The sequence below is a fragment of the Odontesthes bonariensis genome, chromosome 14 (assembly GCF_027942865.1).
Source record: "Odontesthes bonariensis isolate fOdoBon6 chromosome 14, fOdoBon6.hap1, whole genome shotgun sequence".
Taxonomy (NCBI): Eukaryota; Metazoa; Chordata; class Actinopteri; order Atheriniformes; family Atherinopsidae; genus Odontesthes; species Odontesthes bonariensis.
This window is the reverse complement of record NC_134519.1, coordinates 12528221-12544573: the sequence shown is the minus strand read 5'-3', so window position 1 is coordinate 12544573 and position 16353 is coordinate 12528221. Positions and strand designations below refer to the sequence as shown.

At 40.9% G+C, this 16353-nt stretch overlaps 1 protein-coding gene across 7 annotated transcripts in view; it reads left to right on the top strand.

The window, feature by feature from the left end:
- The window catches only part of LOC142398773 (receptor-type tyrosine-protein phosphatase mu), a 168346-nt gene that overhangs the window by 126881 nt on the left and 25112 nt on the right, over positions 1 to 16353 (top strand). For all 7 annotated transcript variants that reach the window (XM_075482936.1, XM_075482941.1, XM_075482940.1 and 4 more), the window contains 3 exons: positions 2043 to 2236; positions 7493 to 7580; positions 8884 to 8960. In XM_075482936.1, coding sequence (XP_075339051.1) covers positions 2043 to 2236; positions 7493 to 7580; positions 8884 to 8960 — 359 coding nt within the window. The remainder of the gene's footprint in view (positions 1 to 2042; positions 2237 to 7492; positions 7581 to 8883; positions 8961 to 16353) is intronic.

Below are 16353 nucleotides of genomic sequence, written 5' to 3'. Positions count from 1 at the left end.
GCATCTTATACGAGCAGATGCTGCTAAGTGGGGCACTAGAACTGTAATAATTAAATACTCAAGGCCACAGAAGAAAGACGAAATAAGCAGCTCTACTCCAGCGTTGCAGCATAGCTGCATGTTTTAAGAGTACAACATACAGTTTTTTCCACATCAATGCAACTTAAAGCAGTGTCTTTCATCACCACTTCTGTGACAGCTGCTAGTTCCACATTTAATGAAGCGTGAAACAATTAACATCAAATTACAGCAGCCAGAAAAGGTCACATGCTTTCAGATGTGACACATTGAGTCATAGCTTTTTCTCATCTGTTGAGGTTAGCGATCACAACTGATTAGACCGTACAGGATTGGTGATGTTTTTGATTTCACCGCGCATTCCTTCGAAAAAAGAAAATGCTGTAAATACAGGTGTAACCGCAAGCACATGCAAATATAATTATAGTAATTAGGTAGAGAAATTTAAAATGCCAGAATACTCAAAAAAAAATAACTGGCATCAATAAAATATGAAAGTCACAGATTTGAAACAAAGCAGCTGGCTCTGGAGGCGATCAGTATTTCAGTAATATTTCCTCCCCTGAAATCCATGACTTCCTTGTTTTGTTTTTTTTTTGCTTTTTTATGATTATTATTATTTTTTTGCTTCTTGCACTGTTGAAATTGCCCTATCCATCCACTCAACATCCCAACCCCCCCCCCCTCCAACTAGGCTTTCTACCTAGGCAGTTTGAACTGAGTAGGCATGTGATCTTGCCCTGTAGCGTAGTTCTAAAACACTACTGTAACAGGTTCTCATGCTGTATTGTTGCTTATCCCCTCTCTCCTGTCTCTTCTCCTCTCTTTCTCTTTACATACGTAACCTCTTATGTATCTGCTATCTAAAAAGTGCCCATTAATGGTAAGTTTTCCCAAGTGGGCAATGGGTTGGGGGAAGGAGGCGGTGTTTACTCAGAAAGCAAGCCAACACTGAGCGGCTGCTTCTGACATGGGCATTACGACATTTATTGCATGACAAGTGGACATGTTAGCATCTCACCACCCTTCGTACCGTGCTACCAAACCACCATTAGCTTAGCATGGTCAAATTACACACCGTGCCCCATGGCAGCATCACCCCATGCATTCTCCTTCCATCTCCGCTTCCCTCCTGGATTCTTTTCTTTCTTTAGGTTTGTTTTTATTTTTTGTTCATGACTCGGGGAAGTATGGGTGGCAGGGGTTGAATCCACGCTCTGTCTGTGTGATGCTTCTGACGGTGCCTGCTGCAACATGCTCACTGTGGCCCACCGCACCCCCTCACATCCTCCTCCTCCATGTTTCTGGACACCCCTCCATCGTCCGCTGGCTCCCCACAGCATCTGTGCCTCGTGTCTGCCACTGACAGGATCACAGTATGACAGAACTGAAATGGAGCCTGACTCGCAACATGAGCCGCAGCCCAAACCAGCAAACTGTACTGCCAGTAAACAAAGTTAATTTGTTGTTTTACAGCATCTTTCTGAGGATTTTCTGACTGATCTATGCTGTTTCTCACAGTTGAGGGCCACAGACATATTTTATTCTGTTAGTAGCCATATTAAATGCCTGTAGCATAAGTGTGTTACTTAAAGGCCCTTGTAACAAAATGGCCATAGAGCACAGTATTTTCCAGCCAGACAGATGGACCTGAACCTTCCCACCACATGACTCATCCTATTACTCAATGATGTTGTGTTGTGACCATCCATAACAAACAGATTACTTGCTGAGAGTTGTTTGTGATTCTGGAGGGTGGTGACATAATGCTTAACAGTAAATGAGATAATGTGCCATCTGTTTATGAGAACATTCGTATCTGATATATGAAGAGTGACGGTACCTTGACTACCTATCTCAACTTTATGTCAATAAACTTATAAAATGCCACTGCCATTTACTGCTTCAAGCCGTATGTCACCCAGATGTATCTTACAACTGTCTGCCGATGACTGATGACGTGAGTTTAGCTCGGATTTCTCTGTCTTGATGTGCCCTGCTCTGTCTCTGTTTTTGCCCCACAGATGAGAGCCAGAACATGGGCAGCGACACCAGCAGCCTGGTGCAGTCGCACACTCACTCCCTGAGGAAGCGGGAGCCCGTCGATGTGCCATACCAGACGGGTCAGCTCCACCCGGCGATCCGCGTGGCCGACCTCCTCCAGCACATCACCCAGATGAAGTGCGCTGAAGGCTATGGCTTCAAGGAGGAGTACGAGGTAGGACACAGCCCAGCTGTCATCCTCCATAAAGGTTGCTAGCACATATAAAGCCTGGTCATAGACTTGTAACATCTCCACTGAGATTTTTGAATGGAAATGCTCATCAGTCTGATATGAGGCTTCATCTGTGTCACAGTGTGCAGCCTGTTGTCTCTTCTTCTGCCTGTATTTCTGTTTTGCTCTGCACAGCAGATCTGTTTTGTTCCTCCCCAGATGCACTTTTATGATAAATTGTTAATGCACCCTGTCTCAGTGTCTTTATGTTGTGATTTGTTTTGTTGTTCATCTGTTCCTTGTTTGCAGCAATCGCGCATATTGTGTGTGGGAGTGTGTTTGTGTCAAATGCTGCTGTCCCAATTCTCCTTGGACACTCAGCTGTAGGCCAACGTGAAAGTCAGAAATACAGCTCCAATAAAAGTGCACGGAGCAGTTAGCTGTGTGAGAGGAGCCCGTGTCCCCTCCTTCAACCGAATCGGGTCCGATTAGGCTCCACTGATGGCAGCCTACTGCTTTCTTAGACTGTTGTCGCACAACAGCACCTGTAATCTGACACCATGCCTCTCACTGACACCAAAAGCAAGGATTTTACCGCAGAGGAGCATCACTTTCAATTTCTCTCATTAGTGCAAGGGGCTGGCAGGGGTTTGGCAGCGATCCAGCCTCCTAGCTGTCCCACAGTACCACACCATCCGGCCTCCTTACACCCCGATGTTGTAACACACTGGTTTCAAGCTAAACTTTCAAAACTCTTTATGTTCATTATCTTATTTGTGTCACTTACGTCTCACCCGGTGGTTTTTTTCTCTGTTGCTGTGGTCACTTTCATATTTCTTTCAAACCCCATTTCCAAAAAAGAAATTGTATTTAGACGTTAAAAAAAAGAATCTTTAATTTGATGACGATAACTCACATTTAAAGAATAGTGGGATCGGAGCATGTTTCCCATTGTGTTGCGTCACTCTTCCTTTTAATGACACTTTTAAATCATTTGGGAACTTTTGAGGATACAATTTGTTGGCGTTTTGGAAGAGGAATCTGTGTCCATTGTTTCTAAATTCAAGATTTCAGCTGCTCAGCAGTCTGGTGGTTGTTGTCTGAAATCCTGCCTTAATGATGTGTCATGCATTTTCATTAGGAAAAAGATCTGAACAACAGGCAGGCCAGTCGAGCACAAACACATTGTGTCTGTGAAGCCACGCTGTTATAAGTCGTGCAGAACAAGGTCTGGCATTGTCCTGCTGAAATAACCACAGACATCCTGGGAAAAGGTGTTGCTGTGATGGCAGCATGTGTCTCCAAAATTATTATATATGTCTCTGCATCAATGGCGCCTTCACGCATTTGCAAGTCTTCCGTGGGCACTGCTGCACTCCCATTACAATCACACCTTTGCATCTTTCTCTGACACGAGCCTGGATTGGATTGTCTTTCTCATTGTTTGGCACATAGAACCATACGTCAGTTTTCTCCAGAAAGTAGCTGAAACATGGACTCATCTGACCACAGAACATGTGTTCATTATTTTTCTGTCCATCTGCGATGAACTCAAGCCCAGAGAAGTTGTTGTTTTTGCACAGAGTTCAAATATGTCTTTCTTTGTCTGTAACGGAGCTACATTACATTATATTTCTAGACTTCTTGGATTTCTTTGGTCCATGTGGGGGAATTGATGATAGTGGCATGACTATTTCATGGGGTTACTTGCAGCAAATAGTGGATTGCAAAATTTATGTGCAGAGATTTCCCCAGACTCCCCGAATCTTTTCACAATTTTACACACTCCAGATGTTGAAACACCGCTCTTTGCAATTTTTCCTTGAGATTTTTTTTTTTTTCTTAATTATCTGATCGAACTCAATGACCCATAAATGGAAAGACTTTGGTGCATGCACTTTTTATCCCCAATCCTGAGATCCTCGCCTTCCACCAATTAATCTGCTGGTTGTAGAATCTTCCAGGTCGATGTCATTTGAGTTCTCCTTTTTGATTCTCTCCCAATTTTTTTGAGTGAAGGCATTAAATTCAAGATTTCCTAAAATATTTTCTAAATAAAAATACATTCTTCAGTGAAAACCCCTTCTGCTTGTGTCTGTTAAATAAGCGTTCAAATGAAATCACAAACGACAGATTAAAGTTTTTGTTGCACTTCAGATAACTGTTCGGGGGATGGGGTTTTGTACATTTTCATTCAAACCTTTCTGAATCCTGTTCCTCGCTCTTTTTTTTTTTTAAACTAGCATCACATCTTTATTCCCATTGTCAACTTATTTCCCTTGTTCAATCCTTTTCTTATCTACACCTCCTGTATTCTTTTCTCGCTTTTTTCTTTTCTCACTTCGTCTGCCACCTTAAATGCGAAATGTGGGCCAGTTCTATCAGTAATTAACTCCCCTCCTATCCCGGAGACTGTGTAATGAAATAACGCAGCACCACAATACTACCTGCAGCTTGAGATCATTCAGGGGACAAAGGGCTTCAGCCTGCCCCAATAGGGTCTTATCCATTTTGGATAACGATGTTTTGTGTTCAAAATGCATGGATGCAGAATAACCAATCAAAGGGACGTCTCGGCAAACAAACAAACAAAAAAAGACCAGCTGGCATCCTTAAAGTGTGTGATGGAGCTCATTCTCACTTGGCTAGAGCAATCCATTTGTATGTTGTGTGTCCTCTATCAATCTGTCTTCAGGTTAATGCCCTTTTTATCCGTTTATTTCTGATGATGAGATTGGAGCCTAGTTCAAGTCTAAACCTGTTGACTTACACTGTACTATATCTCTCTCTGACCCATGCTTCTTGTTATTCTGTTCGTTAACTTTGGATCAGATAAACGAGGTAAGCCAATACTTTTGGTTGTTTGTGATTTTATTTTTTTTTTGTAAACTTTAAGATAACGGATCAAAGCTGACAGAATAATAGTGGTTGTTGGCTGGTTCCAGGCCCTGTGAGAGTAAAACATCACACATTTATGATTTCATCTGAGAAGGGCATTTACCAACAGATGCTATGTAAAGTTACTAAAGGGTTTAACAGTGTTCAAGTGATGAAATATGTGAAGCAGTCAGAAATGTCTGCCCATTGTCAATGTGAAATGTTTCATAAAACGTGAAAAAACAACTTTTATTTTATTATAAACAAATTAATGAAAGCTATTCACAAAATCAAGACTGCATCCCTAAGTGTCTTAGTTTGCTTTATTTTCATGCTGGCAGTCCTCTAAGTACCTCCATTATGGGCTACAAAGCCGATGTCCTGATTGAGATTTGGTTAACGCAGTAAAAAGGACACTGTAAAACACTTTGCACTTTGCAAAACCATTATGTTAGAATGCGCAGGCTGTGACAAAGCATTTGCATGTTCACCTTGTAGGATACTGCACGTCGGCACACAGTCTGAGTGAACAAGCAGAAAACAAGCTTTTTATTTGTTTGTGGTGCACTTGTTTTCAGCTTGTTTAATGTGAACAGAAATGTGAAGCATCTTAGCCGACTGTGAGAATCCTGAAGCTCTTTAAGCTCCAACCACAACTGTAGACAGTTTGAATGAGTCTCCTTTCCTCACTCAGTAAATGATTAATTAACACAAGAAGCAACTCACAAAGCTACCCTGCCTTAGAGAGTCACCATCATTTATTTTTCTTTTCTTTTCCATTATGTGTACTGTATGTCGAGCACTTTGTTATTTCATCATCTTTTCCCATAGTGACTGTATAGAGTGATATTATTGTGCTTTTCTCTTACAGTTTAGTGGTTACAAACAAAGAAACAGCGTAGCAGACAAACTGTGCTGGGACTGCAGAGCAGGAGTTAGCCTGTAATTAAAAACATAGTTCGTTGGAGCTCTGCCAGTGTGAATAATTTGAGTATGGTGAAAAAAAGCTACCTGCAGATGCACTGAAGCTAAATGCGTCACATATACTTGCCACTAAGTAGTTTCACAGATGGAGCCTTGCGTTGTTTTTCTCCCTCTGCTGAATTTCAGGTAGCCAATTATTCCCACATTTTAGCCTATTAATTGAAAGACTTCGTAGAAATCTTTTCTTCTTTGGATTCCTATATCTCCATTTGTACTCAGCATCCAAACAGCTTAGAGAATAGAAGTAACGCAGGGTCACTAAGTTTAGGAGAGAGCTTCTTTGAATTTGCCAGGTAACACCGTTCAGCTTGAGGATGATTTGTCTTCGAATGCTCGATGTTAGACTTGTATCCTTCAGTATGACAGAGAGGATGACATTGGGCCTGTGGATTTGCTCAAGACTTACTGCCATGAGAGGAAAGGCCTATGTAATCCATCTCTGAGGCATGCGTCCATCTTCACTGGAAGGATGGGGTATATTTTCTGCATATTAAAGCTGTTTCTCAGTGAAATCACTAATCTTCAGGACTTCATACAGGAATATGTCCTTGTGTGGTGTCTGAAAAACCTTTTTATGCTAGACAAACGGCCTGCTGCCTGCCATAGCGCTGAAATGAATGGAACCATCATGCCTTAGATGAGTAATGATCAAACACAATGCTTCGTACTCCACTCTAAAAGGAGCTCTCAAACAATTTCATCAGCCTCCCGTATACATTCTTGATTCTTTATTTGCAGATCCACTGTAATGCATTAGCTGGCTTTTCAAATGTTCATTAGCATGCTATCTCAAAAAAAGAACAATGCCATGTTTTTGTCGGGGTTAGTCTGCGTGGAGCCAACCCCGCCTGCCCTTACTGAACAGCGGTGGACTGGCAGTGGAAATGTATTTTCATAATTTGGCTTAATTGTGCCTGGTGTGCCATCAGAATGGAAATCTCCCCAGCAAGAGATGATAAATATTTCATGAGGGTAATCTGAGCGGAGCAGTTTTGATCTGTAGACAATGAGCTGGCTTTATTTTTCCCCTCAACGAGCTGATTGAGTCCTTCAGATGAGGTAGACAGACAGCCGCTGCGGTTGCTCCGCCCCAGCAGAGCGGCGCAGGGGGAGAGGTTTGAGAGTGACACCCGCTGCCTCTGCCCTAATGGCACACGCTGTTTGACACAACTCCCTGGGATCCACCACCACCCTCCCTGTGTTTCATGTCTGATAATGATGTGAATGTTTCTCTCTCTGTTTCTCCTCTGCTATTTTTTTTTTTTTTCGTCATGTTGAACCGAAAGAGGAATGCTGTTTTCTTTAGACTGGTTATCATTTAAACTGTTCACACATGACACCGTGTTACATCTCCTTCTCTCTGTTCTTGGTTTTTCTTTTTGTTTCTCTTTTTTCCAGAGCTTTTTTGAAGGACAGTCAGCACCATGGGACTCTGCCAAGAAGGATGAGAACCGCATGAAGAACCGATATGGGAATATCATTGCATGTGTGTACAAAGCACCTCCTCAGCACTCGTGAATTTGTGTGTGCCGTTCCCATTCTTCTGGCTGATTTATTGGCCAGGCTTGTGACTGGATGACTATAAACTGCTCAAATAGAGTTTTATTATCAGCCAACAAGAGCAGCTTGACCTTTCCAATCTACTTTTATTTTCATCCAGTACAGTCTTATTAGGTATAAGAAGTATGCCATGCAGAATGGGATGATGCATGTTATATAGCTTAGGCAATGTTAGAAAAATGTTGAATTTGTGTTTACAATTAAGTCCTAATATCAGTATGCACTTAAATGAAGCTGTAATCCAAATCTGCCAGTTAATGCTGATTAGAAAGCTCAAAAAGCAGCTCTTAGAATTTTGGAAATACCTTAAATATCTACTTTTGGTGATTCATGTCAAACTAAAGGTGCAATTGATTAAGTTTTAATGAAAATTAAGTTGAATCACCACAATTCACAAAATATGGGGAAAAATTACAAATTTGTCTCTCAGTTTGTGGGACCTTTATAACCATTAAATGTCTTACATTGACATGTTTAAGGGCTCTACAAAAGGAACAAAAACCAACAAAAAGACCCCAAGGGTCTCCTCATGTCCTGAGTGTCCATTTACAGTATGCAACAATAGGAACCAAAAGACGGCACTGATTAAAACATAAACAAAGCAGAGTTTCTGTAAAATCACACCAATGCTCTGTACTCAGCGTAGAAGTTTGTATGCAGTTTGCAGATATGTCAAGTGAGAACTTTGCCACAGGCACGGCTTTGGCAATAAATGGACACTTGGAGTGTGAAGGAAGATAGGAAGAGCAAAGATGGAAACAAAAGGAGGAACCACACTATGTGAGGGAAATCATGGATAATCCCACTACGCTGAACAGCCAACTATAATGTTCACTAATGGTGAAACATTCCTTACATCCAATTGTCAGCTTGGCGCATAAGACCCTTAAACCCAAAGAGTTGCAAAAATATTAATTTGATGCAAAGTTTTTTGTTTTTGATTTATTCATGAAGGTTTTTTAATACCTGCATGATTGCCTCCTGTAAATAGAGCCGCACAACAACGGCCCTCTATCAGCCACATTGCATCTCTACAACTCCAATTTCATTTGTACCCCTGTGTGGTGAATGTCTGCTCATGCTTTTACACCTCCATCACCCGTCTTTTTCTCTTTCAATTTCTCTCTCTTCCTTTTTTTACCGTCTGTCTCTCTATCCCTCACCCCCTTCTGCTGCCATCGTTAATATGATTAATTCAACACTGGTTTCTTCCTCTGCCTCTCTTCCAGATGATCACTCCCGTGTCAGGCTGCAGGCCCTGGAGGGGGAACAGAGCTCCGATTACATTAATGCAAATTACGTTGATGTAAGTACACACACCAGCCAGCGCCACCAACGCAAAGGTCACTGCGCTTCCTCTCGGGGAGGGAGAGGGCGCTGGTGCCGCCGTCTCAGAGGGGCCTGAGGGACACTGCAGACCCTACTGCCTGTCCATCACATGCACACACAAAAAGACACACAGAGTCAGAAACAGTCCCACACATACACATTGCCTGTATATTCAACTTTAGAGGCCTGCTGTATCACTCTCTTCATGGGATATATTAAAAGAAATAAAATCAGAGACTGACAGCGCCTGGAGAGAGGAAAGGCAAACCCGCCCGCCTATGGGGGAAAACTGAGGTTACTGTTGGGTTTCGCTTTGAACTATAAACGAATATTGAGAACCCAGAAATCTTCTTGGGTAATTATTTAGCATAATTACATTGAAAAAAAACTGAACAGAAAAATATATTTAAATATCCCAAAGAAAGCCTAAGTAAGTCAAACCAGTTATGATTGTTAGTATGACTAATAAAAGCTGCCTGCTGCTTGTTGACGCTCATAAATCAAAATGGCAGAAAAGAAATGAGAACTAAATAAAAGGAATTAGCCAGATTGTTTTGATAAGTTGTGTTGTATTTGCTCTTGCATTGTGCAGCTTGCTCTCCTCTCATTCAGATTTCCAACTCCCCATGCCCATGGCGGGCTAATCGCACCCGTTTCTCCTAAAATGGGGTTTATTTGATACAGTTACTGACAGACCAGCACTGTTGAGGCACTTTGTAAACACCAAAAATGGCTGCCACAGTGGGTACAGAATGGTCTTTTAAATCTGCCTTTACATCACTGATAAAAGAACGACGAAATGTATTTTTCTTCAATAGAAGAATAAAGAAGAATCATCTTATTCTAGTCTGCTCCACTCTGTCAAAACAGCAACCCTTTAACTTGAATTGGATTTTTAGGGAGGATGAAGAGGTCACATGAATAAGTCACATGAAGAATCTGGTGAATAAATAGAGTGGGTGGGGAGCAATGACTGTCTTGAAGTGACCAAATATTTGCTTGTGGTACACATCGCTTCTCTGGTTGCATCTGCTGAATGATCTCCATCAGACATTTCAGGAAGTTAAAGGAGATATATTCCAGAAAAATAACTTTTTTGTTAGCTTTGGAGGATGAATTTGGGTGTCTGAAGTCAGCACCAACTCTGGAAAAAAACTTGACCCTGGCATTTAGTTTTTGGTCCCCTGGGATTTGAAATATCTCACTGAGCAAGCCATTCAGGTTTACAGTGTAAACTTGGGTCAATTGTCGGGTTTACTACGCCTCTTCTCAACCTCAACCACTGAGCCCCACCCACTTGAGTTCAACTTGCTTAAAGGAGCAAGCCCGCTTCGCTTGGAGTTGTTCTGTTGTCAGATGTGCTCAGGACCATGCATCCTACGTCTACCCCCAGCTTTACATGATATAAGATCCCAGTGGATAACATGTATTGGAGAGTAATGTTCTAGCAACAGTTAACAGACTGTTAAATATAAATATTTAAATATTTATAAATATTTAAAAAATAAATATTTAGTCTGGTTTTATTTTTTGTTTTGTTTAGCGCTAGCTAACGCTAAAAGCTTAGGGTAATGAAGATGATGCACGCCAACTTCTAAAAAGTTTTATCTGCGTTTTGAAAGATTAACGTTATAGTTACAACATTACTTTGATACTTTTTACCCGCAGCTGTGTGGATAAGGTGTGTTTTGGCACAACACCACTCCTCTTACTCATTGCTAAGCTGAACGCTGTGCACCTTTTCATAGTGTATAATTAATGGTACACGAGCATTACTACGAGACACGTTGTGTACATTTCGGCTTGGTCTGTTACTGTTGATGCAGAAGCATTGTTTACTGGCATTTGCTTGCTCACTTACAGCCCTACACTGTTAAACAAAGTTCCCTTTGGATCAATAGACTTACTGTCAATATAGAGAAATTAGTTTTTTTGTTACGACTGTGGGAGTAGCTTCATGATTTTTGGAGTTACTGGCTGAACCTCTCTGGGAGCTCCTCCTTGTACACGGTCTGATATAGTTGATTGGTCCTGTGGGAGATGGTCACTTTTTGTTTGCAAACTTTCTTCCTTCCCAGTGGTGCACTCATTAGTTACCATGGTGAGGAGAAGAAGTCTTTCTCAAGAACAACCCCAGGAAGGGACAGGGGAACAGAGTGAGTTGTTGCTCCCACCTTCCCAAACCTTGCCAGTTGGTATCCGCCCCTCAAAACGGCACAGTGTTACAATAGCGGTCAGTGAAGTGCTATTGTGCTTAAGCTGTGGGAAACATTGACAAAAGTCTGTGTCATACATTTCACTAAGACCTCAGGAAATTATGTCAACTTTAAAAAAAAAAAAAAAACAGGCTTTGATTTCACAATGCACAACTGCATGAATGTCGAAAAACGCAGTGAGCATTTTTTTTTTGTCATCCTGACCTCAAGCCCTTTGTAAAAGTTTTAGCTTTTTCTTTCACTGTAGTTTTTGTTCCCAGCTCGTATATTACATGGCGTGTTGCTATAAATGGTTGTGGGTCCACCTCCTTGCATTCAGTCATTTCGGTCAGTGCCTGTTGATAATGCGTGTTGTATCAAATGCTAGTTGAGAGGTTCTACATTAACTTGCTTAAGGCATGGTTAGGTTTAGGCTTCTAGAGTAACTTGGTAAAAACAAGAGACGTATTGAAGTTGTGGTTGAGCGAAACCACTATTCACACGATGCAAACAGTTGTTCCTGATGTAGAACTGGATGATTTGTATGCTCAGCCATCCATTATTTATATTCCTAAGAGATTTTGCAGCACAGTATGAAAGTCTTTCTTTTTACTGTCACCCTTGCTTCTGGGAGAGAATAATCATTACTGCCATGATGCAGGGACATTTGAGGATGGTGGTAAGTAAATGAAGTGTACATTTTATAAATCAATTTCAAATTTTAAACAAACAGCTAATATTGACTTTTTTCTGCTGATGTCATTCTTGAAAATATTGCAGAGCTTTGATCACTCTGCCTCATATTCACACCCAGAGGTTATTTTCTATAGCTAGAGAAATTCCCTAAATGCCTCACATGCAGTCAATTGCTGTTTGTAAAATGCAAAATACGAGAACCAAACATCCAAAGTTTCTTGGCTTCTCAGCAGTACTGCAGTCCAGTTTGAAGTAGATCCAGAGGATGGTGAAAAACAATCAGATATACCATTCTCTATTTGTTTGTGAGACAAGACAGGTGTCTACTTCTCTACTTTTAGACAGTGAAGAACTCACAAAGACGGTAGAGGATCAGAAGTAACCACATTTACCGAGGTGTAGGAAAGTACCTCCAGCACAGCTTTTACGTGCGCTGGAGTGAGTCAGCACACCTTTACAGTAAGTAAAAGTGATTAAAAAGTGGCGTGAGGCACAGCTTCGGCTGAAAACAGATCTAACTCACTTAGCTCACACAATATAGAACCTTCTGATCTGACCTGATTTGCTGTTAATAGCAGTGTTAGTAGCAGGATGTGACCAATCACGGCAGCTCACTGGTCTCCTTAAGCAGATGTTTCCGCTCCATGTGTAATGGGCCGAGTCTCTAAGTGGTTCTCTGCTCAGGAGAGAACTCTCGCTCTGTCTCCCATCGTCTCTTCCCCCGCCCCTATAATGTGGTAATTTGTACTCTCTTGTTACGCCCTCAAACATAAATTCATAATGCAAGGTGTGCCATGGCAAATGCAGGAGGCTTAAATTATTTACCTTTCCCACTATTCAGTTTATGGCCCATTATGCTGTGAGAAGGGGCGCTGCAGAGAGGACTCTCGCAATAGAGAGGCTCCCATTAGAAGATAAGAACTTATGCATGTTAAAGAGGGCCCTGATTGAAAAGGATTTCCACCACTCAGCCACCTTCATTGGAAAAGTACTTTGTAAAATACGGGCAGATGGGTAAAGATGTTTTTGCTGTTCAGAAAGCTTTTTAACCCATCTAAAAGCCAATAAACTCTGATGTGTGCAACATTTCCCACCGTGTTTGTTATTGTACTCTATTATACGTCAGATTATTTGGAGTCATGTACGAGTAAGCAGAGCAGGTCTTCTCTGCAGCTGATTGAGTATTTTCATAAACATTTAGGAGGCTATGAAACACAGCGTAATGGTCTGTTGTCTGCACAGTTGTGTATTTGTGTGTGCATGCATTGGGGGCGTGCTGAGCCTCTGTCCCGGATACAGTGCTTGGATAGATTTGCAGGCGTACACAGAAATCAACTCAACTAAATGGTTGTGCACATTGCCAATTAATTTATCTCTGCAGATTAAATAATTGTATCACTTTAACCACAAACTGCTGATTACAAATACAACTGCAGTTCATTGACTGCACACTGAATGCATATTTTACAACTTTTCTGTCTTCTCTTTGACTTTAGGTATGACACATAATAAACCGTCTTTTTGCACCAACCTAAACTTTTTGCACACCCAACCATCCATCATCTTGCAGAAGCACAAAAGAACAGTTGCACTACTACTTCTGGAGATTTCCTTCAGTTAAACAGTTCAACTGATGTAAATTTTCACCTTTACAACCTCTACAACTTTTTTGGGCTTGTGACCGCCCTAAGGAAATCACTGTCTGCTCCTTATGGGGTACGACCTTGATTTGAGCAGTGAAAGCTATGACCTCTCAATATAAAGATTTTGGTTGCTTGACTTATTCCATTAACATGTTCAGTAAAGTGGATCAGAGTGAAATGTGTGCACAAACTACAATTTTAACAGATACATATACTTTTATAACTTAAAAAAACCTGAACATACTTTATATAATTTTCCTCTATGATCTATAATGTAACAATGCGATTATTAGAGAAAACAATTCAATTTTAGTGGCTCTTTTATTTCACTAAAATCATTGTGCTTATTATACAGTACTATGCAAAAGTCTAGATCCACCCCTAATTTCTTTATAATCTGCTTTCAAGAAGCCAGACCTTCATGGAATCTTTTAAAGTGGTCTTGAGCAATATTTCTCCAGGTTTTCTGAAGGTTTTTCAAAGTTTTTCTTGCATAAAAAGCCCAAGACTTGGGCCCAGTGTGTAGGCCATGTTTTGGCCCAGTGTGTTCTTAAGAAATTGAGGAAAAAGAATAAGTGGAGAATAAAAGAAGAAGTAGCAGGCCTGAAAAATCCAGCAAAGACCTGACGGAGGGCCTGAGAGATGCAGTTGGTCGATTTACTGTTCACTGAAGCCTCATCAGAAATGGTCTCCATGGAAGGGTGGCTGTCAGGAAGCCATTCTTAAAGGAGAAGTTTTATTTTTTTATTTTTCAATCCGGACCTTATTTCTGGCATAAAATACGTTCATCTACTCACCGATAACAGTTTGGTGGAAGTTGGCGTCCTTTGGGCGCTTTTTTAAAAAAAACTAACTTCTCCTTTAAGGAAGGGAAACGGGGAGAAAAAGCTGAGCTATGCCAAATCACACAAGATCTGGAGTGAAAATCAGCAGCCACAAGTCTCATGGAGGGATGAATCCTCCCCAGAGCCCGGACCTCAACATCACTGAAGCAGTGTGGGATCATCCTGACAGAGAACAGAACAAAACGCAGCCGAGATTGAAAGAAGAGTTTTGGGATGTCCTGTTAAGAATCCTGGAGAACTATTCCTGAAGACTACTTAAAGAAATTAAAGGAAAACTTTCGTAAGAGGGTTAAGAACAGGCTGTGCTGAAGTAAAAAAAAATGGGTCATACCAAATACTGGCATTCAAGCTTGTTAGTTGTATTGCACAAACTCTGTTTTGCCTTATAAACTTTAATTCTTTTCATGCTTGCACATGTTTGATAAGTCCCTGAACCCATTTCTTGAGGAGTGGCTCAAGACTTTTGCACAGTACTTCATACAATCAATCAGAATTACTATTGAAAACAACTGACACAATAAATGTGGAGTGTGTGTGATCCCTATGGCTTGGAGGCCTCAGGACGATGCTTTTATTAGCCTATATTCTTTCACTGTGACCTCTACATCCCTAACTTGTTTGTGAAGATTTTACATATTGCAAAGGTAAAACATCACTTGGGAACATAGTGGAGAGCGCATTTCCTCCAAGATGCATTTGGCAGGCCAAATAGATAGTATACAGTATAAACATATTTTTCAGGTGATAAGGTTGATACTCAGAATTTGCTAAAGTGTGCTATGTAATGATATTCAAATTGAAAAATACCAGTTTGTGCCTAGAGGCAAAAACACTTCATTCCGCATATTTTAGACACTCCACTCCCCACTCTTACTGGAAATAATTCATAATATAATAAGCTATTCAAAAAAATACTCAGATCACCAAACTTATTTAATTGCTCATTAGTAATTTACTCCATAGAAACAAAGGGTATTCAATTAATTATTTCAGTATTGACATTTCTTCTCTTTATCCCTTTGAATTGATCATAAAATAAGAATATTTAAATGTGCTAACATGCTTAGAAAAAGCCACAAGTCGGTTTACAATAAGCTCTACTCACCTTATAGTCCCTGTCAAGGCCCTTGTGTCTACCTCTCTAAAAGAATGGTGTGCTGGGCCTCCACTTTACTCGACAGAGCATACATGAAAGCACAAACAAATCTCCTCCTTAGTCCAGAGATAAAGAAGTCATTAAAAATGGAGGAGCATTGAATAGCTAAAGGAGCCCAGTGGATGAGACAGAGTGTGAGGAAAATATCCTTTGTGTCTTTCTCCCTTCATTGAAGGAGCGTTAATCACAGTCGACGTTAAATTGAATATGAGTGAGATAAGCAGAGCAGCAGGGGTGATTGGGAGGGAGGGGGCTTCAATCAAGAGGAGGCTGGGCTGAGGAAGAGTCTTTAAGTCCTAATGTTTTGTTTCCTCCCTCATATCTCTTGGGAGAAGACAAGGAATTAGACAAATAAAACTTGAAGGGATTAGAGTAATCCGTGAGACTGGGGGCCTTGTTGTGAAGATCGGTCCTGTTAGTTGTATCTTGGGGATTATCAACACTTTTGCTCCTTACTCCAGAGGTGTGCCGCATGTAAAATGTGTGATGGAGTGTTTCTGAATCTTGCATCGAGTAGCATCCATCCCAAGCTTTCCAGTTTTGCTAGCTCAGACAGATGTTGAAACAAAGAACTGCATGGAAAAACAGCTGGCAGACTGATGAAGCAGAGTTTTTATTGAGGGAGATCATTCACCTACAGAAATATGGTACATCTGAAATAAAAGCAGCTGTAAACTGGGGCACCGTGCGCTCTAAATCAGTTCTGTTCGATGATGTTTGTATTGTTTGTAAAATATTATGAGTTAGCATGCCAGGGTCAACCTCCCCTGTCGGAAAACAGATTAAATATGAAAAAAAAAAGTGTTTTCTTAGACAAATGACTTCATAACAGCCG